This window comes from Budorcas taxicolor, chromosome 5, assembly GCF_023091745.1.
Source record: "Budorcas taxicolor isolate Tak-1 chromosome 5, Takin1.1, whole genome shotgun sequence".
NCBI classification, from domain to species: Eukaryota; Metazoa; Chordata; class Mammalia; order Artiodactyla; family Bovidae; genus Budorcas; species Budorcas taxicolor.
The window spans coordinates 40,899,987-40,924,017 of record NC_068914.1 but is presented as its reverse complement, the minus strand read 5'-3'; the positions used below and the strand labels follow the sequence as shown (position 1 = coordinate 40,924,017).

General features: G+C 46.0%; 1 protein-coding gene across 1 annotated transcript in view; it reads left to right on the top strand.

The window, feature by feature from the left end:
• The first annotated feature begins 7,519 nt into the window (after window positions 1-7,519).
• DISC1 (DISC1 scaffold protein) overlaps window positions 7,520-24,031 on the top strand; it is a 433,412-nt gene continuing 416,900 nt past the window's right edge. Inside the window, exon 1 of the mRNA XM_052639485.1 lies at window positions 7,520-7,619. Within this exon, the coding sequence (XP_052495445.1) occupies window positions 7,520-7,619 (100 nt within the window). The remainder of the gene's footprint in view (window positions 7,620-24,031) is intronic.

Sequence of the window (24,031 nt, the reverse complement as noted above, 5' to 3'; positions counted from 1 at the left end):
CCAGGTTCGATCCCTGGGTTGGGAAGATCCCCTGGAAAGGGAAATAGCAAGCCACTCCAGTATCCTTGCCTGGAAGATCTCATGGACAGAGAAGCCTAGTGAGGCCTATGGGGTCACAAAGAGTCGGGCACAACTGAGCGACTAACATTTACTTACTTACACCTACTCCTTTACTTAAAGTCAACTGACTGTAGATACAACCACAATTACAAAAGTGCGTCTACAGAAACACCTAGACTAGAGTTTGATTAAACAGCTGGGTCCCCTAGCCTGGCCCAGCTGACGTATAAGACCTACATCACAGTTCACTCCTGTTGACTTGGCATCCATACACATCTCCTTAAGCTGTTCTTTTTTAATTTTTTTTTTAATTATTCACTTTGTTTGTTAGCTGTGGTAGGTCTTCATTGTGGTGTGCAGGCTTCTCATTGCGGTGGATTCTGTCATTGTGGAGAATAGGCTCTGGGTTAATGGGCTTCAGTAATTGCAGCTCATGGGCCCAGTAGCTGTGGTACATGGGCTTAGTTGCCCCAAGGCATGTGGGATCATCCTGGACCAAGATCAAACAAGTGCCCCGTTGCACTGCAAGCAGATTCTTAACCACCAGACTGCCAGGAAAGTCATCCTTAAGCCCATTCTTAGTCTCCAAGTAAAGACAATAACAAGTACTCTGCTTAACATGATACAGCTCCCCCAAGTGTAACTGTAAACGCACTAACCTTCTCCCCAGAAGAAGATGTATAGTCGTTGGGTGATGTTTACTCTTTCTCTTCATGCCTAGGACCTAAATACTGTGTTGTAAATTTAATTGTTATTAATACATCCTATGTTATATAAGTGGATAAGGAAGAGAAGGAAACAAAGGTAAATTATAAAATAATACATCAAATATCTTTGTTTCTTTCCCTTTCTTATCCATGTATACACATAGTCATAACAAAATAAGGAAGAAATGTTCATAACAAAGTTCTTAGTTGTATTAGCTGGTTGGAGCTGCTATTTCTAACTACCTTCTTCAACTGATCATTCTCTTTACCTTTGGGAAGCGCCTCAGCTGGTCCTGGTTGTTTACCTGCTGGGTGACCCAAACCTTCGCTCCTAAATGGTCTGGGCCATTAGCAGTCCTCCCTGAAGTAGGTTGTTATAGTTTTCCATGGACTTTAGTCAGAGGGCATGGAAACACTAACAGGTTCCCTGAGGGGTCTCCTACATTCCAGACGTATATGGTTCCTTACCTCCACTGTGGAAAGGCAGTCCAATGTCCCCTTAGTAGTCAGAATCAGTCATGCCAGCCAACATCCTAACTCGCTTCTTTGTTGATTCAGAGATACAAGCCACCCAAAGTAGCCAGGTGGTAATCTTAACTTCCAGTTAAATGCAATCATTGTTGTGTTTCTTCATGAAAACATTCCTCCCTTTGGAACTAACACCACCAGGTCAGCTGAGCATAAGGTTGTGGGAACAGAAGGCAAACCTTGTGCTAGGGCATCACTAGGGCTAATGGTGAGAGATGCCACGCCCATTTCCATCCCTGGATTCTTGGGCCCATGAATCTGGTCTTGGGAGAAACAGCATCATATACTGGATCCTGATTCAGAGCCTCCACAGAGAGTTTCCTGGAGAACCTTGCCCAACTCTGCAAGATACTGCTATCTAGCTGATGCTGTGACTGAATCTTCGAAAGGCTATTCCATTTCTCTACCCAGCTAGCTGCTTCAGGATGGTAGGGGACATGGTAAGACTAGTGAATTCTGTGAGTGTGAATCCACTGCCACATTCCAATTGTTGCGAAGTGAGTTCCTTGATCAGAAGCAACGGTAGTGGATAAGGCGTGCTATGAGCCTATGGATGGTGGTTTTGGCAGAAGCACTGTGTGCAGGAAAAGAAACTCAGTGTACTCAGTGTGATTATCAATTCCAGTAAGAACAGAATCACATTCAAAAAACTAAGATCACGGCATCTGGGCTCATCTCTTCATAGCAAATATATGGGAAAACAATGGAAACAGTGACAGGCTTTATTTTCTTGGGCTCCAAAATCACTGCAGATGGTGACTGCAGCCATGAAATTAAAAGATGCTTGCTCCTTGAAAGAAAAGCTATGACCAATCTAGACAGCATATTCAAAAGCAGAGACATCACTTTGCCGACAAAGGTCCATCTAGTCAAAGCTATTGGAGAAGGAAGTGGCAACCCACTCCAGTGTTCTTGCCTGGAGAATCCCAGAGACGGGGGAGCCTGATGGGCTGCCATCTATGGGGTCGCACAGAGTTGGACACGACTGAAGCGACTTAGCAGCAGCAGCAGCAGTCAAAGCTATAGTTTTTCCAGTAATCACGTATGGATGTGAGAGTTGGACCATAAAGAAAGCTGAGCACTGAAGAATGGATGCTTTTGAGCTGTGGTGTTGGAGAAGACTCTTGAGAGTCCCTTGGACTGCAAGGAGATCCAACCAGCCAATCCTAAAGGAAATCAGTCTTGAATATTCATTGAAAGGACTGATACTGAAGCTGAAACTCCAATACTTTGGCCACCTGATGCAAAGAACTGACTCCTTCGAAAATACCCTGATGATGGGAAAGATTGGAGGTGGGAGGAGAAGGGGATGACCAAGGATAAGATGGTTGGATGGCATCATCAACTCAATGGATATGAGTTTGAGCAAACTCCAGAGGATGGTGATGGACAAGGAAGCCTGGTGTGCTGTAGTCCATGAGGTCTCAAAGAGTCAGACAAAGAGTCAGGTCGCAAAGTTCAGACTGAGAGAGTGAACTGAACTGATCGCTTTGGGGAATGCTGCCATATTGTTGGTCTTGCTGCTGGCAGATTGGACCCTTGTTGGTGGCCATGGTCAGGCTGGCCTTGGTGAGTGGAAGTCTGTAATGCTGAGCCTCTGGATAACTTCCAGCCCTGCCACCATGATTGATGTGTTCATCAGCCTATTGGGCAATGTCAAGTAGCTGGAGAAGAAGGCTGACTGGTACCCAAAGAACAATGTCCTAGCCACTTGAGGATTACAAGCCTCCTCTGCTGAGATCAGACCATTCACCTGGGACACAGTATCTTGGAGTTTTTTGGCTGTTCAGAGAGGTCTATCCACCTACCTCTTCCTCAGATCACCTTGTCACCAATTTTCTAGTCATGTTCCTTTCAAATCCCTGACCATCCAGCCAAACCATTGGTCACAGTCCATAAGCTGGTGTCTACTTGTACTTCTGGGCATTTCTCTTTTGAAGCAGACTGAACAACAAGGTTGACTGCTGAAAGGTCAGCAAGCTGGGCAGACTTGCATTCACCACTGTCCTTCAGGGATGTTCCAGAAGGGGCTGTAGTACAGCTGCTGTCAACTTTCGGGTGGTGCCTGAACACTGGGCAGGCCTAAGTCTTCTCTTCCTCAATCAGCTGATCACAGGGAGCCCCCTGAGGCCACAGGTGCAGGCCGGGAGGGAGAGGGAGGCGGGGGTCTTGGGCGCGTGGGCCACTTCCTCATGTGACTTTAGCACGTCCTCTAGGTCTGCTTGAGCTGAGTCTCGTATGTGTCCATTCCATCTGATGATGGAGTGCTGCCGTACACACCTGGACTCATGCCTGAGGTTCTGGCAGCACCCACTTCATGGCAAGCAGCTCAGTTTGCATGGTGATGTGTGGGCCCATGGTTAAATGATCAGTTACTACTAGGCCCAGTAGTAAGTAAAAGGCTGTTTCTCAAAGTCCACGGAGGATGGCAGGGCCTTGCTCTGTAATCTTAAGGGTCTGTGAGGTGACTCCCTGCGGGGCTCTGACCCAGCCTCCATCAGCATCTACTACTGACTGTTGCATCTGCTGGATCACGTGGCTCAGCCAGCAGAGGGCAGCTCACAGTGCGACCTGGATGAAGTGCAGGGACTTCGCTTGTTCTTGGTCCCCCTCAAAATCAGCCGCTTTTTGGGTCACTTGGTAAATGGACTTGAGGAGCATTTCTGAGTGAGGAGCATGTTGTGTCCCAAACCCAAAGAGGACCATCAGGTGCTGTGTCTCTTTTTTGGTTATTAAAGTATTATTAGTCGCTCAGTCTGACTCTTTGCGACCCCATGGACTGTAGCTTGCCAGGCGCCTCTGTCCAAGGAATTCTCCAGGCAAGAATATTGGAGTGGGTAGTCATTCCCTTCTCCAGTGGAATCTTCCTGACCCAGGGGCTAAACCCAGGTCTCCTGCATTGCAGGAAGATTCTTTACTGTCTGAGCCACCAGGGTCATATAAAGGGCCAAATACAACAACGTATCCTTCACCTTATTTATGTATTAATTTTAATGTTAATAAATATTAAAATTAATAAATATTAAAAATATTTATTTATTTGAGACCATCAAGTTCAAGTCTTAGTTGTGGCATGTGGGATTTTTGTTGCAGTGCAGCGGCTTCTCTCTCGTTGTGCTGCTTGGACTCAGCAGTTGTGGCATGTGGGTTAGTTGCCCTGTGGTGTGTGGGATCTCAGTTCCTCATCCAGGAATCAAACCCATACCCTCTGCAGTGGAAGGCTGATTCTTAACCACTGGACCACCAGGAAAGTCCTTATCCTTCACCTTAGAATGGATAGCCTCTACTACCAGACCTCTTGAAAACCCACTGAGAAGGAAATCTCTAGAATTTTTGTCAGATTTGCTTTCCACCCCAGGACATACAAATGTCTCACCAATAAGCCTAGAAGAGCTACTCTTTCCTACACACTAGGTCCAATCAGCATAACATCATCAGTGCTATGGACCAGTGTGAGGTCTTCCAGAACAGAAAGGCAAGAGGGTCCCTGCTTGACCAAATTAGGATATAGGGCTGGAGAACTGACCTATCCTTGAGGGAGGGCAGTCTTCACTGTACTGCTGTTTTTGCCAGCTGAAGAAAGGCTGCCCTGTGGTTGGTCTTTACTAACAGGTATGCAGAAGAAACATTTTGCCAGAACAATACTGCATAGCAGATACTAGGGGATGTGTTACTTTGCTTAAACAGTGAAGCTACAGCTGGTAGGGCAGCTGCAATTGGAATCACCATCTGGTTTAGTTTATGATGACCCAGTGCCGTTCTTCAGGCTCCATCTGTCTTCACAGGCCACAGGGACGTGTTGAACGGGGAGGTGGCAGAAATCACCACCCGTGCATCTTTCAGTCCTTGATGGTGGCATTGCTCTCTGCAGTCTCTCTGAGAAGGCAGTGTTGCCTTTGGTTATTAACTGGGGAATGCTGCCACACTGTTGGTCCTGCTGTTGGTGGACTGGACCCTCAGCGGTGGCCATGGTCAGACTGGCTTTGCTGAGTGCAAGCCTGTATTGCTGAGCCGCCAGATAACTTCCACGAATGCCGCCGCAACCACTTTGCTCATCTAAGGCAGAGGCAGCTGTAGAGGCTTCCACTTGGCTCTTTCTCACAAAATAACCCTCACTTTAAGGGTCATGGAGCCAATGTAAGGATTCTGCCAGTTGCTGAGTATTATTCTAATTATTCTAACAGTGCATTCCCAAACTGGAGAAATAACCCCAGTATGGGTGCAGAGACCCCTATGAGATGGACCTGAGCTAAAACTCCATTCATCACCTGACCTCTACAAACCCTTGCTTGGAGGAGTACCGCAGTGATGTTCTGGATGCTCTGGACTCAGTGTCAGTTCAGAGCCAGTGTCCAGTAATTCCTGAAAAGTCTGATTACTTCCTTTTCCCCAATGCACAGTCACCCTAGTAAAAGGCCACAAGTCCCTTTGGGGAAGGCTCGAAGAAAGAGTAATAGTATATATTTTTGACAGGGTTGCAGAATCTTGGAGGAGACAAACATCCCCTTTGTTCACGGAGTTTTGGGTCTGCAAATTGACTCAAGTCTGGGAATTGATGGAGTCTCTCTGTTTTAGTAATTTAAGTTAGGCTTTTGTTTCCTTGACCAAGAACTTTCCTGCTCATACAGATCACATAAGAATTCAGTAGAATTCTCATCCTGGATTGCCATGACTAACTGGCCAATGCCATAGGTCTGTGGGGGTCAGACTATTCTGGTTGCTGCCTTGCCTTTGCTGTCCATTACAGAAACCGTGCCCACCCTGCCTTGGGTGATTCATTGCCACCATTTGGCTGCAGCCACGCTGGGATCCAACTATTCTCACTGCATTTAAGGACCCATGCTGCAGTGGTGCAGTTTCCATGGTAATTTCTGATCTACAGAGAAGAGTTGACCAGGCATGCTGGGTCACAGAGTTATTTCTCAGAGTGTCCTCTGGACCTCCTGGGAGTCAGTAAGTGGGTCTTATGTGATAAACTATGCTAATATTTCACTCTCCCTAAGCCTTTAGATAATTCCTTTACAGTGTACCAAGGCAGTTCTGGCATTTCCACATCATTTAGTGCTGGTCACCTCTTGTCTCCCATTTCTGTCAACTAGCTAAGCAAACAGCTTGTTCTAATCTCACAAACTGCGGTGAATCCGGATCTCTGCTTGGTGGTGACCGTCATTACATTCAGCCTCATCCAATGGTTCCCCACACTCTTCATATTAATGCTCACATTCATTCTGTCCCACAACACTCCGACTTCTAAGCATATATAGGTGTTTTCACTCACATGGTTCAGATCTTTTGAAGGACCTTGACTCTCCTCCAGTTCTAGGACCATCCTTCCTCTTCCTCCAGGGAGCCTTTCTGACCTTTCACTGCCTCTTACTGCCCCTCCTCCCACTTCTACAGTGTTTCATGACAGACTTCTGGCTCTTGCATATTCTGCTGTACGTCGTTATTTAGTTTTACACGCGCATGTTTATCTTCCCCATAGGAGGCCAGGGAAGCTCCTTAAGGGCGAGAACCATTTCTGGCAGGTGCGTCTTCAGGGATGCTCCAGGAGACTCCTGAATGAACACAAGAGGAGGCGAGTGGGCTGGCTTAGGAGCTCAGCACGGATCGCAGTTGTGTCCTGGGCTGGCTGCCCAACGTGGGGAGGCGGATCTGGGGCCAGCCCAGTGCTGCCAGAAGATTCAAACAGTTGGATCCTCATTTCATGTAGAACTACTCGCCCCGCTCTCTTTCCCAGGGTGAGCTGCAGTCTCCCCTCATCCTCCCCCCGCCCCCCGCTCCTAGCGAAACGAGTCCCCTCTCACTCCCTCCAGCTCTTCCATCAACCCTGTGGTCACTTCCCTAATTAGTGTTTGGGAGGAACCCTCCCGTCCCCCAAGGAGGGCCTCCTAGTCTCTCCCTTCCGGAACACCCGTCCTCTCCACCGCACTTCCCCTCTCATTTTCGTCCAACACCGAGGGAGAGTGAAAAATAAGCTCTCCGAGGTCTGTGATCCAGGCTGCGGGCTTGCACGCCCCGCCCGCCCCAGCCGTCCGCTTGTGTGTGTGTGCGCGCGCGCGCGTGCCTGGCCCGAGGCTGGAGAGGAAACAGCCGGTCCAGCCCGGGAGGAGGAAGGAGCCTCCCCTTCCTCGCCAGCCCCCTCCCCACTTCCCGTCCGGCTCGGCCGTTAGCTTCCCCGGACGCGGGCCTCGGGTGCACAGAGCCCTCTGGCCGCAGCGGAGATGGAGAAGGTGGAGGCGGATCGGGAGGAGCCGGCGGGGCGCATGCTGGGCGGGGCTCCCCAGGGCGCCCCGGCCGGTGGCGGCAGGGGCCACCGCGCAGGTAGGGGTGCTGTCACGGCCGCCCGGCGGGTCGGGGCGAGGGTTCCTCGGCGAGGGTGAGCTCTGTCCTCTGGAAATCGTTTAGGTCCGGGGTGCGCCTCGGTTAATATCTAGGGCTTCTGCACTCTTGCGGGGTGAGGGAAACTGAGGCAGGGGGCGTGGCGTGCCGAGCTGAAGTCTTTGTCGGGCCTGGGGCTGCCCGCCAGCGCCGAGCCGGGCCAGGTCCTCCCGGAAGACGGTGCTTAGATCCCGGGAGCCGCAGTTCCCGCCCCCGTGGGTCCCGGTGGCCGAGGAAGGCGGCTTGAGCGCGCCGCTGGGTTTCTCTGCGCCCTGGGACTGAGCTAGCCGAGGCTCGGGGCTCCACGCGCCCTCTCCTGCGCACTCCCCGGACAGGGGACGCCCCGCCGCCTGGTCCGGGAACAGCGTCCTGACACCCCGCAGAGTCTCGGGTTTCAGCACTCGAGGACCTGGAGAGAGGAGGTTGGGGTGGGATGGGGGACGCGGTGCTGGCACCGTCCCAAGGGGCTGCTCTGCGAGCAGTTTCACCTCCCACTTTCTCCGCGTCTGTAATGCCCTCGGCTGTCTCGGAGCTGGAGCCGGGGAGCCCCGGTCAAGCTGTCAACGCTGTCAGAGCTCAGGGTTGACACTGAGGCCGTGAAGTGCACAGTTGCTTTGCAGGAATGACAGGATGTCTCCTGCCATCTCGCTTTTAAAATACACGTGCAAAGGAATTTGAGACTTTGGGATGAGAATGAGATTTGGAGAGAGGGAGTTATGTGTCCTTGCTGGACTGGAAGGAGGCCGGTAACTTTGACAGCTCCTTGAGTCTTCCCCGGTGGCTCAGATGGTAAAGCGTCTGCCTGCAATGCGGGAGACCCGGGGTCGATCCCTGGGTTGGGAAGATCTCCTGGAGAGGGAAACTGCACCCCACTCCAGTACTCTTGCCTGGAGAATTCCACGGACGGAGGAGCCTGGTCGCAAAGAGTCGGACACGACTGAGCGATTTCACTTTCACTTTAGCAGCGCTGAACCTCGATTTCATCACATACACAAAAGAACGCTGGTAACCTCCCCCCTCCCCATCTCGTCTGGATATCTGCTGTGTGTGAAAGCACTTTGCAAAATGTATGGTCAGTTGGGCAGGCAAATGCGATTTGGATAATACCAGAGTCTTAAGAGCTGGAGTTTGAGACAGTTAACTTGCATCTCAATCCTGCACTTAACTGTGTCTTAGTTGCCCCATTTATGAAATGGGGACAATGACAATGACCTCACAGAGTCGCTGTGGGTTTGACTGTGGCCATGGATGTGAACACCCAACCTGGTGCTGAGATATGTAGTAAGCTCTAAATAAGAGCCTCAGATGCTCTTTTCACTAAGCAAAACCCAGTTAATTTGGAGTGGTGTAAAAAAAAAAAAACCACCACCAGTTTGATTTGATTATAGTATGAATGTGTGTGTGTGTGTGTGTGTTCAGTCGTGTCTGACTCTTTGCAACCCCATGGATTCTAGCCCACCAGGCTCCTCTGTCCATGGGTTTTCCAGGCAAAAATACTGGAGTTGGTTGCCATTTTCTTCTTCAGGGGATCTTCCTGACTCAGGGATCGAACCCTTGTCTCCTGCATCTGCAAACAGATTGTTTACCACTGTGCCATCTGGAAAAACCACATCTCTTGTAAAGTATGAATCAGCTCAGTTCAGTTCAGTTGTTCAGTCGTGTCCAGCTCTTGGCAACCCCATGGACTGCAGCACGCCTGGATTCCCTGTCCATCACCAACTCCCAGAGCTTCCTGAAACTCATGTCCATCCAGTCGGTGATGCCATCCAATCTCATCCTCTGTCGTCCTCTTCTCCTCCCACCTTCAATCTTTCCCAGCATCAAGGTCTTTTCCAACGTGTCAGTTCTTCACATCAGGTGGCCAAAGACTGGAGTTTCAGCTTCAGCATCAGTCCTTCCAATGAATATTCAGGACTGATTTCCTTTAGGATTGACTGGTTGGATCTCCTTGCAGTTCAAGGGACGCTCAAGAGTCTTCTCCAGCACCACAGTTCCAAAGCATCAGTTCTTCAGCACTCAGTTTTCTTTATGGTCCAACTCTCACCTCCATACATGACTACTGGAAAAACCATAGCTTTGATAAGATGGACCTTTGTTGGCAAAGTAATCTCTGCTTTTGAATATGCTGTCTAGGTTGGTCATAGCTTTTCTTCCAAGGAGCAAGTGGCTTTTAATTTCATGGTTGTAGTCACCATCTGCAGTGATTTTGGAGCCCCCCAAAATAAAGTCTGACACTGTTTCCATTGTTTCCCACCTATTTGCCATGAAGAGATGGGACCAGATGCCATGATCTTGGTTTTTTGAATGTTGAGTTTCAAGACAACTTTTTCACTTTTGTCTTTCACTTTCATGAAGAGGCTCTTTAGTTCTTTGCTTTCTGCCATAAGGGTGGTATCATCTGCATATCTGAGGTTATTGATATTTCTTCCAGCAATCTTGATTCCAGCTTGTGCTTCATCCAGCCCAGCATTTCTCATGATGTAGTCTGCATAGAAGTTAAATAGGCAGGGTGACAATATACAGCCTTAACGTACTCCTTTCCTGATTTGGAACCAGTGTGTTGTTCCATGTCCAGTTCTAACTGTTGCTTCTTGACCTGCATACAGATTTCTCAGGAGGCAGTTCAGGTTGTCTGGTATTCCCATCTCTTGAAAAATTTTTCACAGTTTATTGTGATTCAGACAGTCAAAGGCTTTGGTGTAGTCAGTAAAGCAGAAGTAGATGTTTTTCTGGAACTCTCTTGCTTTTTCAGTGATCTAATAGATGTTGGCAATTTGATCTCTGGTTCCTCTGCCTTTTCTAAATCCAGCTTGAACATCTGGAAGTTCACAGTTCACGTACTGTTGAAATCTGGCTTGGAGAATTTTGAATTACTTTGCTGGTGTGTGAGATGGGTGCAACTGTGTGGTAGTTTGAAAATTTTTTGGCATTGCCTTTCTTTGAGATTGGAATGAAAACTGACCTTTTCCAGTCCTGTGGCCACTGATGAGTTTTCCAAATTTTCTTGCATATTGAGTCCAGCACTTTCACAGCATTGTCTTTTAGGATTTGAAATAGCTCACCTGGAAGTCCATCACCTTCACTTGCTTTGTTCATAGTGATGCTTCCTAAGGCCCACTTGACTTCGCATTCCAGGATGTCTGGCTCTTTGGTGAGTGATCACACCATCGTGGTTATCTGGGTCATGAAGATCTTTTTTGTATAGTTCTTCTGTGTATTCTTGCCACCTCTTCTTAATATCTTCTGCTTCTATTAGGTCCATACCGTTTTTGTCCTTTATCGAGCCCATCTTTGCATGAGATGTTCCCTTGGTATCTCTCATTTTCTTGAAGAGATCTCTAGTCTTTCCCATTCTATTGTTTTCCTCTGTTTCTTTGCATTGATCTCTGAGGGAGGCTTCCTTATGTCTCCTTGCTATTCTTTGGAACTCTGCATTCAAATGGGTGTATCTTTCCTCTCTCCTTTGCCTTTAGCTTCTCTTCTTTTCTCAGCTATTTGTAAGGCCTCCTCAGACAGCCATTTTGCCTTTTTGCATTTCTTTTTCTTGGGGATGGTCTTGATCACTGCCTCCTTTACAATGTCACAAACCTCCATCCATAGTTCTTCAGGCACTCTGTCTATCAGATCTAATCCCTAGAATCTATTTGTCACTTCCACTGTATAATCGTAAGGGATTTGATTTAGGTCATACCTGAATGGTCCAGTGGTTTTCCTTACTTTCTTCAATTTCAGTCTGAATTTTGCAAGAAGGAGTTCATGATCTGAGCCACAGTCATCTCCCTGTCTTGTTTCTGCTGACTGTGAATAGCAGAGTATTTAAAAAGAAATTTAATCGTAATAAGTTCACAAGTGGCACATCAAATCTTCTGAGGGAATCTTCCCACCCAGGGATCAAACCCGGATCTCCCACATTGCAGGCGGATTCTTTACCATCTGAGCCACTAGGAAGCCCAGCTGAGAATCTGGCACTGAGCAAAAAGAGGCCTGGAGCTTCTTTCTAAGCTGTGTGTCCTCGATCCTCAGTTTCCTCAACTGTTTACAAAAAAGATAAGACGGGGACAGTAACTTCTGGGTTAGGGCTGCCTGAAGATTCAGTGAAGTAAATGGTACGAGTACCTTGGGGCGTATGACTGAATGTGCAAATAGAAGATATCAGTGCTACCAGGAGGGAATAAGAAAGTCTGCAGCTTTTTAGAGCTTGCAGTATGCCAGGCAGTCTAGCAGGAATTGCTGTGATGAAATCTGCCCCAGACCATTTTAAGGTAGCTACTTATAATTTTCATTTTCCCCATACAAATCTGAGATGCAGATTCACCCCTCTTATTTCCAAGTCACATAGCCATTAAATGTAGAACCAGGGTTAGAACCGCGGGTTGGTGCCTCTCACAACTGTATTCTCAACCACTGGCTGAACTAAAGTTATGGAGACAAGCTGATGTTCAGAGCAGGCTTATGTTAGATCACTGGTAACTATATACCCTACATATTTATAGACTCTAAAACATGGATGAATTGTTAACTCTGGAAGAAGAGACTTTGAAATAATCTTGTTTTCATCCCTATGTAAAATAATGCCATTTTAAGCTATCTTCTTTCCAAAATAAACAATGAAAATTTGCAGAGAAAAAAGTATTAAATTTTCATATAAAAATATATCACAAGAAATCATCAGAAATCTCCTTTTAAAAAATAATTGCTCTGAGAAAAAGAAAGAAAAAAGAGAACTCATCAGAAATCTCAAAACTAAATGGAATTTGCATGAATGCTTTATTTTAACACACATATTTGCCAGGACCCTTAAGACGGCACAAGAAGGGTAAGCTGGGATTGAGGCTTTTGGGGTTATGATTACCTGGCAAGGCTGGGACCCAGGACATTTCTGCAGGGACCTCACTGCTCACTTGAGATGCCCCCAGCAATGGGCTTTCAGGCAAAGTCTGTGTACCTGAGGGAGAGTGAATGCCAGGTTTCTGTGCTACAGAACCAATTCCCTGTTCCGTTGTTTCTCTTATTCTTTTTTCTTTTTCCAGAAGTAACTTGTGCTCTTCAGTTCAGTTCACTCGCTCAGTCGTGTCTGACTCTTTGCGACCCCATGAATCGCAGCACGCCAGGCCTCCCTGTCCATTACCATCTCCTGGAGTTCACTCAGACTCGCGTCTATCGAGTCAGTGATGCCATCCAGCCATCTTATCCTCTGTCGTCCCCTTCTCCTCATGCCCCCAATCCCTCCCAGCACCAGAGTATTTTCCAATGAGTCAACCCTTCGCATGAGGTAGCCAAAGTACTGGAGTTTCAGCTTCAGCATCATTCCCTCCAAAGAAATCCCAGGGCTGATCTCCTTCAGAATGGACTGGTTGGATCTCCTTGCAGTCCAAGGGACTCTCAAGAGTCTTCTTCAACACCACAGTTCAAAACCATCAATTCTTTGGTGCTCAGTTTTCTTCACAGTCCAACTGTCACATCCATACATGACTACTGGAAAAACCATAGCCTTGACTAGACGGACCTTAGTTGGCAAAGTAATGTCTCTGCTTTTGAATATGCTGTCTAGGTTGGTCATAACTTTTCTTCCAAGGAGTAAGCGTCTTTTAATCTCATGGCTGCAATCACCATCTGCAGTGATTTTGGATCCCCCCAAAATAAATTCTGACACTGTTTCCACTGTTTCCCCATCTATTTCCCATGAAGTGATGGGACCAGATGCCATGATCTTCTTTTTCTGAATGTTGAGCTTTAAGCCAACTTTTTCACTCTCCACTTTCACTTTCATAAAGAGGCTTTTTAGTTCCTCTTCACTTTCTGCCGTAAGGGTGGTGTTAGGAAACTTACAAATGAGAAAAAGAACATTGAAAACCACAGTAATTCCACCAATGCAGATCAATAGTTTGGTGTCTCTGTTCTTATAATCCATTTCTGTACCATGTTCATTAATTTATATGTTTCCAAAACATTGCATGCAAACTATTATTGTTTAGTTAGATGACAAAAATAATACTTGCTCATTGTGCAAACATTAAGGTATTAGTTTAGAAAAAAAAAGAAGTCCAAATTTATTATGTTCATTAAAACATTTCCTTTTTTAAAAAAAAATATTCTTGAAATTTTGACTGAAGAAGGATTCGAGATTATACCATTAATGTCTGAATTTTATCATGATTTTGGTCAAAGTTTTATGAAAGATCTTCAGAGTGAAGACAGCGATGATCTTTGTGCATGCCAAGTTGCTTTAGTAGTGTCTAACTCTTTGCAACCCTATGGACCTCAGTCAGGCTCCTCTGCCCATGGGGATTCTCCAGGCAGGAATATTAGAGTGGGCTGCCATGACCTCCTCCAGGGGATCTCTCTGACCCAGGGATTGAACCCGTGTCTCTTGTGTCTCCTGCATTGGCAGGTGGGTTCTTTACCTCTGGAGCCACCTGGGAAGCCCCTGAAGGAGCATGCTGCTGCTGCTAAGTCACTTCAGTCATGTCCGACTCTGTGCGACCCCATAGACGGCAGCCCACCAGGCTCCCCCGTCCCTGGGATTCTCCAGGCAAGAACACTGGAGTGGGTTGCCATTTCCTTTTCCAATGCATGAAAGTGAAAAGTGAAAGTGAAGTCGCTCAGTCGTGTCCGACTCTAGCGATCCCATGGACTGCAGCCTACCAGGCTCCTCCGTCCATGGGATTTTCCAGGCAAAATTACTGGAGTGGGGTGCCATTGCCTTCTCTGCTGAAGGAGCATAGTCATTTACAAACCTGCTCATCACTTGAGGTCTTGTTTTGGCTGTGGCATGTGTGATCATAGTTCTCAACCAGGGATCGAATCTGCATGCCTTATGTCTTACCACTAGCGCCACCTGGGAAGCCCGGTGATGTTTAAATAATAAGATCTGAAGCTTGGCACAGGACAGTTTCTGAGCATAGAATTTTTAGATTAGTATCATTAGACCAGAATTAGAATAATTTTTTTTTGGCAGTGATAATAGTAATTCAGCTTATATGCCAGGTTCTCATGCAAAGCCAGAAGAGAATACTGCTTCCAGGCAGGCCCTGGGCAGCCACCCTGGGGCTGGAGAGGGTCCCCTCTGGGCACTGCTGGTGCTGCCCTTGGCCAAGCACTTTCCAGATAGCAGAATGTAGTCATGTAAGGTTTTTTAGCCCTTGGGAGTCTTCTGTTGCTATTCTCAACTTGAACGCCTGTGGTAAAAATTCCTTAGCAAATATCTTTCATGCAACAGTCATGCCCTTTTAAAAATACCTGCCACAGATACCGGGACCATTCTGATCCATTTTCTCTTTTGAAATCAGTTTACCAGCTGCTTCTTTGAGCACAGACTTCACTATCAGCTTCCCATTTTTCATACCAAGTGGAAGTGGGAAAGCAGAACTGTGGCTCACCAGTGAGTGACGTAATCTTTCTCTCTGGCTTTGGAAGGCAGTGGGGGCCCATGTGCTGTGCTCAGTTGCTGACATGACATGATTTTCTGTCTGCTTCCTTTTACTCGGTGCTCCTTCCTTTTGGCCACTTGCCTCCAGTCATGGCTCAGAAATGGATGACAGAGATGTGGAGCTTCCTGAGATCACTTGGGTCGGTTGGTGTTTATAACAGAATCGCAGAACTTACTGCTGGATGAAGCCTCAAAAGAGCAAGTGGTCAAACCTCTTGAGTTCTGGCTGGTGAGGCATGGACAAGTGTATTTATCAAGTGCAGGGCTGAGAAATATATATTTGGTCCTTATAATGGTAAACATCAGTGTAGAAGGCCTGGTCTCACATTAGGTAATTGAAATAAATAGCCCTAGGTTCTCATTCCCAATCAACTTCAGGTAAATTTCTCAACGTTGTGCTCATCCTGAAAACAGGTGGATATAATTCTACCTGTTCAACCCTTGCATTTGCCTTCCATGGTAGGACCACTTTTTTTTTTTTTAATTCATTTATTTGGCTGTGCCAGGTCTTAGTTACAGCCCATGGGATCTTCAGTTGCAGTATATAGGATCTTAGTTCTCTAACCAGGGATTGAACATGAATCTCTTGCACTGGCAATGCAGAGTCTTAGCCACTGGACCACGAGTCCCCTTGGTAGGACTTTTACCCTTTATTTGCAGATGGGTTTGAACTCTCAGAGAAATGCAGTTAAGACAGAAATTCCTGGTGGTTTGGCACCACGGTCTTTGGGGATAAGTCACACCAGAGTCCTGACAGTCTTAAGTGACGGGGGAGATCTCGGGATCTGGCCAGTTGACAGGTGTGGAATGTGGGTGGGAGCAGCAGAGTATTAGGACCTGAGTCCTCTCCGCTTACTTAGAACTGTTTCCATTAAGTATGCTTCATTCCACAGTGCTGCATAATCCCCCCTACTTAAGTAATATTAAGTTTATCAAACCAAATCCTTATTTATATATTTTTGAGCCATCATGCTTAAATTTGTGAGTGATTCCTTTTTCCAATATTGTCATTGATCTGTAAGGCCACATCTGTTCACTAATCATTCGTCATTCAGTCGGCATTTAGAGTGCCTTCTTGGCCCAGAATTACGAATAGAGCCACACATGAGTAGGATGTCAGTTTTGAACTTCAGTTTAGTTCAGTCGCTCAGTCGTGTCCGTGCGACCCCATGAACCGCAGCACGCCAGGCCTCCCTGTCCATCACCAACTCTTGGAGCCTACTCAAACCCGTGTCCACTGAGTCGGTGATGCCATCCAGCCATCTCATCCTCTGTCATCCTCCTCTCCTCCTGCCCTCAATCCCAGCATCAGGGTCTTTTCAAATGAGTCAGCTCTTCACATCAGGTGGCCAAAGTATTGGAGTTTCAGCTTCAACATCAGTCCTTCCAATGAACACCCAGGACTGATCTTGAACTTAACCTAGAGAAAAACTTGCTAAAAAGTTGTCTGTCAGTGGAAGAGGCCATCTGGAAAAGTGTTAGCTTTTTGCCCCAGAAACATTTAAGTTAGTGTTGGCTGATTCTGGGGTGCCCATACGGGGGAGTCTGCATGTGGGTCAGGTCGGGGCTGCAGTGGATGATGTGTGGGGACCCTTCCAGCTCTCGGATTTACCAACTTTTGTCCTGGAAGACTGGGATTGTCTGGGACTTGGGGGACTGTGTGAATTTCCTAGTCCCTGCTCTGTGTACTCAACCACTCCAGTACTCTTGCCTGGAAAATCCCATGGACAGAGGAGCCTGGTGGGCTGCAGTCCACGGGGTTGCTAAGAGTCGGACATGACTGAGCGACTTCACTTTCATGCATTGGAGAAGGAAATGGCAACCCACTCCAGTGTTCTTGCCTGGAGAATCCCAGGGATGGCAGAGCCTGATGGGCTGCCGTCTATGGGGTCGCACAGAGTCGGACACGACTGAAGCGACTTAGCAGCAGCAGCAGCAGCAGCTCTGTGGGGTTTCACATTTTGCCTCCTCCCCCCACCCACATGGTTGCATTTCAAGAGGCTCAGACATCTCCCCGCAGTCAGCTGCCTGAATGCAATTGGTACTTGACCTTCCCAGGGTTACCTGTATCTAGGATTGATATTAATCATTAACACGATCATGTTCACTCAGGCAAACACAGCAACCAGGAGTAGAAATGTGCATTTGACAGGTGGCCCTGCGTGGAGACTAAATGCTTTCACAGGTTGAAGGCAGGGAATACCTAAATTTAATGACTGAATTGTGTCTTGAATGTAGAATCTGACTTTAAATTTGGTTTTGGGACGTAGACACCAACGTAACTTTTCTTTTTCATACCTGTGGTTTCTTAATTTGCAAGTAGATTGATAAGATGATTTGGCATAATTATTAGGCTTTATTTTTGACACAGGAGAAGGTGTTTTGCATTTATAAATAAAGCAAGTCTCATCTTACTAAAATACTGATAGCCAAAGAAGGACTGTTTCACAGCAGTCAAAAATAGATCAATGGGGGTTGTGTTTCTAATGTACTGGAAACATAGACTTGTGAATGCCGCTTTGAGATTACAGATCTTCAAATGAAAAAATTTTGCACATCTCAGTACAATTCTTTTTTTTTAATTGAGATATGGTCGACACGAACAAGATTAGACTGGGTCTACAACATGGTGATCTGCTATTTGTATACATTGTGAAATGATCTCCACAGTAAGTCTAGTTACGTTCGCCACCTCGCATGGTTACAAAGTCTTTTTCTTGTGATGAGATCTTGTAACGTCTACTCTCTTATAGACTCCGTACAATGATTAATATTTCCCTGGTGTTTTTCATTATAGCCATGGGCCAGGCATAGTGAAATGCGAGACGTCTGACCTTGGGCATAGATATTCTGCATTCAATTCAAATAATAGACTTGGGGCCTCAAATTACCTTGACTCTGATCAGTTTTTTTGTTTTCCTTTCTCTGGTTATAGAATTCTCTTCTAAAGACTCTAACTTATCCATTTATCCACTCCACTGTATTTATTCATCTGTCCAGGAACACTCATTTGGCATCTACTGTCTGCATGGCACTGTGGTATATAGCAGTGTGTTTAAAGATGCATTGGATTGTCCACGAGGACCATCCGGTCTAAAGCGAAGATCTAACAAAGCCTGGTATTATTCCCAGGTGATTCAAGGCAACCCTCAGAGCTTCACAGTCATTCTTAGGGTGCTTCTTCCAAAGGCATCTGTGTCTTCCAAAGAACTTCCTGTGCCTTCGCAGTCCTGACACTAGTTTGTGTCAGTATTTTTCTGCTCAGTCCCTCCTGACAGTCAGGCCTGGATACTACTGCCAGGATAATCCTTCCAAAGGAGAGATCTGATTAGATCACTCTTCCTTGTGCAAATACTCATTACTGTCCTGTAGGCAAATTCTTAGCATTCCTTTCCAGGCCTTCCATAAAGTGAAACTGAAGTCGCTCAGTCCTGTCCGACTCTTTGCGACCCGTGGACTGTAGCCCACCAAGCTCCTCTGTCCATGGGATTCTCCAGGCAAGAATACTAGAGTGGGTTGCCATTTCCTTCTCCATAAACAGTCCACCAAATCCCTAAAACAGATGCTCTGGCTCGTTTGATTCTGCCTACCAAGAACATGATGGCATCTGCCCTCTTTGTCCCAAGTCTCCACACCTCATTTTACTGTATCCCAAAGTGGGGTCTGGCAGCTCACCACTCAAAAGCCAATAAAGAGGCAAGATTGGTGGAAAGGAAAGTTTGTTTTATTTTGGATGCCAGCAACTGGTAGGGAAGATGGGGAGAGCAGACTCCTGTCCAAATCAATCCCCCTCCTCCCCATTAACAATCAGGGGGCAAGATTTTACAGACAGAGGTAGGGGGCTACATGCAGAAACAGGACAGTCAGCTCTTGAAATTGGTCATCGGTGGTCTGACCAGCATCATCTTGATTGTTAATCTTCAGTTTAGGGTCAGTTTGTTCCCATTTCCTTGAGACCAGTTCTCAGCTTATGTCTTGGTTACAGCCTGGTCATCACGTGGTTAACTTCTTCCACCTGGTAGGGGCTTCAGTATCTATAAGATTGCTCATAGTACATGGTTCAGAATATTAGCTATATCCCCTGAGAAGGAATTATAGGTCTTTATACTTAATGTCTAAACTATATTATTTAGTATTGTTGGACTGTTTTCCTTTGCTTATGCATTTTCTCACTTTTCTGGTCAAACTTACTTTTTGGCTAAAGTTTTTCCACAGACAAAGGCAGGCTGAGGACGGGGTGGGGCAGGGGAGAGGAGAAAGAGCATCCTGAGCTGTTTCAACACTTCCAGCCTTCCCTGGTCTTCTGGAATCATCTACTCTTTGCCACTTGTGTTCTGTTGCAGGTTGTTTTGTTTCTTAACCTGCTTACTGCCTCCAGTGTAAACCCCTTCCGCTCAAGGAAGCTCTCCGGTTATCTCCTTGTCTCTCATGTATGTAGTACATCATAGTTTACTACACTCTGAGTTGAATTAAATGCCTTATTGTATTTTACATTGAGCAATCCAGTGGGTGGATTAACCAAGTCTGTTAATTTTTATGTATTTTGAAACCAGAGTTCCAGAAGTTCATTTCAGTTCAGAAGTTTATTGTAATGCACAAATCACTTTGCTGGATACCACGGTAGCCTTTCGATTAAAAAGAGAATTGTATAGATTGTTGTTCATACCCTTGACAAGTCACAATGCAGCGGAGAAAGGAGAATTCATTTTTTGGCATTTCGGGATGCTGTTTCATCAGAATGATTGGCCATTGGGATACACCAAAATTATCAAGAAGTGACCAGCAGCTAGTGGGTGTCCAGTGAATATTTTATAGGATGGATGGATGGATAGCTGGGTAGGTGAGTGGAAAAAGAAAGAAGGAATTTGTTAATTTAGAATTTATCAACTGCAGTGTTTATTGCTAATTATAATAATTGTGTTGAATATTATAGTGTTTTTTATTATTAAAAAAATTTTTACAATGTTGTGTTGGTTTCTGCCATACAACAATCTGAGTCGGCCATCAGTTCAGTTCGGTCGCTCAGTCGTATCCGACTTTGCGACCCGGTGAATTGCAGCATGCCAGGCCTCCCTGTCCATTACCAACTCCCAGAGTTCACTCAAACTCACGTCCATTGAGTCGATGATGTCATCCAGCCATCTCATCCTCTGTCGTCCCCTTCTCCTCCTGTCCCCAATCCTTCCCAGCATCAGAGTCTTTTCCAATGAGTCAACTCTTTGCATGAGGTGGCCAAAGTATTGGAGTTTCAGCTTTACCATCAGTCCTCCAATGAACACTCAGGACTGATCTGCTTTAGGACGGACTGGTTGGGTCTCCTTGCAGTCCAAGGGACTCTCAAGAGTCTTCTCCAACACCACAGCTCAAAAGCATCAGTTCTTCGGCACTCAGCTTACTTCACAGTCCAACTCTCACATCCATACATGACTACTGGAAAAACCATAGCCTTGACTAGATGGACCTTTTTTTGCAAAGTAATGTATCTGCTTTTGAATATGCTATCTAGGTTGGTCATAACTTTCCTTCCAAGGAGTATGTGTCTTTTAATTTCCTGGCTGCAGTCACCATCTGCAGTGATTTTGGAGCCCCAGAAAATAAAGTCTGACACTGTTTCCACTGTTTCCCCATCTATTTGCCATGAAGTGACTGCAAGGAGATCCAACCAGTCCATTCTAAAGCAGATCAGTCCTGAGTGTTCATTGGAGGACTGATGCTAAAGCTGAAAGTCTAGTACTTTGGCCACCTCATGTGAAGAGCTGACTCACTGGAAAAGACTCTGATGCTGGGAGGGATTGCAGGCAGGAGGAAAAGGGGACAACAGAGGATGAGATGGCTGGATGGCAGGAAGCAACAGTTAGAACTGGACATGGAACAACAGACTGGTTCCAAATAGAAAAAGAGGTCCGTCAAGGCTGTATATTGTCACCCTGTTTATTTAACTTATATGCAGAGTACATTATGAGAAACGCTGGACTGGAAGAAACACAAGCTGGAATCAAGATTGCTGGGAGAAATATCAATAACCTCAGAAATGCAGATGACACCACCCTTATGGCAGAAAGTGAGGAGGAACTAAAAAGCCTCTTGATGAAAGGGAAAGAGGAGAGTGGAAAAGTTGGCTTAAAGCTCAACTTTCAGAAAACGGAGATCATGGCATCTGGTCCCATCACTTCATGGGAAATAGATGGGGAAACAGTGGAAACAGCGTCAGACTTTATTCTTTTGGGCTCCAAAATCACTGCAGATGGTGACTGCAGCCATGAAATTAAAAGATGCTTACTGCTTGGAAGGAAAGCTATGATCAACCTAGAGAGCATATTCAAAAGCAGAGACATTACTTTGCCGCCTCAGGTCCGTCTAGTCAAGGCTATGGTTTTTCCAGTAGTCATGTATGGATGTGAGAGTTGCACTGTGAAGAAGGCTGAGCGCTGAAGAATTGATGGTTTTGAACTGTGGTGTTGGAGAAGACTCTTGAGAGTCCCTTGGACTGCAAGGAGATCCAACCAATCCACCCTAAAGGAGATCAGCCCTGGGATTTCTTTGGAGGGAATGATGCTAAAGCTGAAACTCCAGTACTTTGGCCACCTCATGCGAAGAGTTGACTCTTTGGAAAAGACTCTGGTGCTGGGAGGGATTGGGGACAGGAGAAGAAGGGGATGACAGAGGATGAGATGGCTGGATGGCATCACTGACTCGATGGATGTGAGTCTGAGTGAACTCCAGGATTTGGTGATGGACAAGGAGGCCTGGCGTGCTGCGATTCATGGGGTCGCAGAGTCGGACACGACTGAGTGACTGAACTGAACCGAACTGAACTGATGGGACCAGATGCCATGATCTTAGTTTTCTGAATGTTGAGTTTTAAGCCAACTTTTTTACTGTCCTCTTTCACTTTCAACAAGAGGGTTTTTATTTCCTCTTCACTTTCTGCCATAAGGGTGGTGTCATCTGCATATCTGAGGTTATTGATATTTCTCCTAGCAATCTAGCGGAGAAGGCAATGGCAACCCACTCCAGTATTCTTGCCTGGAAAATCCCATGGACGGAGCAGCCTCGTAGGCTGCAGTCCATGGGGTCGCTGAGAGTTGGACATGACTCAGTGACTTCGCTTTCACTTTTCAGTTTCATGCATTGGAGAAGGAGGTAGTGGCCCACTCCAGTGTTCTTGCCCGGAGAATCCCAGGGACGGCGGAGCCTGGTGGGCTGCCATCTGTGGGGTCGCACAGGGTCAGAAACGACTGAAACGACATAGCAGCAGCAGCAGCAGCAGCAATCTTGATTCCAGCTTGTGCTTCTTCCAGCCCAGCGTTTCTCATGATGTACTCTGCATAGAAGTTAAATAAGCAGGGTGACAATATACAGCCTTGACTCCTTTTCTTACTTGGAACCAGTCTGTTGTTCCATGTCCAGTTCTAACTGTTGCTTCCTGACCTGCATATAGGTTTCTCAAGAGGCAGGTTAGGTGGTCTGGTATTCCCATCTTTCAGAATTTTCCACAGTTTCTTGTGATCCACACAGTCAAAGGTTTTGGCATAGTCAATAAAGCAGAAATAGATGTTTTTCTGGAACTTTCTTGCATTTTTGATGATCCAGCGGATGTTGGCAATTTGATCTCTGGTTCCTCTGCCTTTTCTAAAACCAGCTTGAACATCTGGAAGTTCACGGTTCACATATTGCTGAAGCCTGGTTTGGAGAATTTTGAGCATTACTTTACTAGTGTGTGAGATGAGTGCAATTGTGTAGTAGTCTGAGCATTCTTTGGCATTGCCTTTCTTTGGGATTGGAATGAAAACTGACCTTTTCCAGTCCTGTGGCCACTGATGAGTTTTCCAAATTTTCTTGCATATTGAGTCCAGAACTTTCACAGCATCAGCTTTTAGGATTTGAAATAGCTCAACTGGAATTCCATCACCTCCACTACATTCCAGGATGTCTGGCTCTAGATTAGTGATCACACCATCATGATTATCTGGGTCGTGAAGATCTTTTTCATACAGTTCTTCTGTTCTTGCCACCTCTCCTTAATATCTTCTGCTTCTGTTAGGTCCATACCATTTCTGTCCTTTGTCGAGCCCACCTTTGCATGAAATGTTCCCTTGGTATCTCTAATTTTCTTGAAGAGATCTCTAGTCTTTCCCATTCTGTTGTTTTCCTCTATTTTTTTGTGATGATCGCTAAGGAAGGCTTTCTTATGTCTCCTTGCTATTCTTTGGAACTCTGCAACCAAATGGGTGTATCTTTCCTTTTCTCCTTTGCTTTTCACTTCTCTTCTTTTCACAGCTATTTGTAAGGCCTCCGCAGACAGCCATTTTGCTTTTCTGTATTTCTTTTCCATGAAAATGGTCTTGATCCCTGTCTCCTGTACAATGTCACAAACCTGCGTTTATAGTTCATCAGGCATGCTGTCTATCAGATTTAGTCCCTTAAATCTATTTGTCACTTTCACTGTATAGTCATAAGGGATTTGATTTAGGTCCTACCTGAATGGTCTAGTGGTTTTCTCCACTTTCTTTAATTTCAGTCTCAATTTGGCAATAAGGAGTTCATGATCTGAGCCACAGTCAGCTCCTGGTCTCGTTTTTGCTGACTGTATAGAGCTTCTCCATCTTTGGCTGCAGAGAATATAATCAATCTGATTTCGGTGTTGACCATCTGGTGATGTCCATGTGTAGAGTCTTCTCTTGTGTTGTTGGAAGAGGGTGTTTGCTATGACCAGTGCGTTCTCTTGGCAAAACTCTATTAGCCTTTGAGCTGCTTCATTCCGTATTCCAAGGCCAAATTTGCCTGTTACTCCAGGTGTTTCTTGACTTCCTACTTTTGCATTCCAGTCTCCTATAATGAAAAGGACATCTTTTTTGGGTGTTATTTGTAAAAGGTCTTGTAGGTCTTCATAGAACCATTCAACTTGAGCTTCTTCAGCATTACT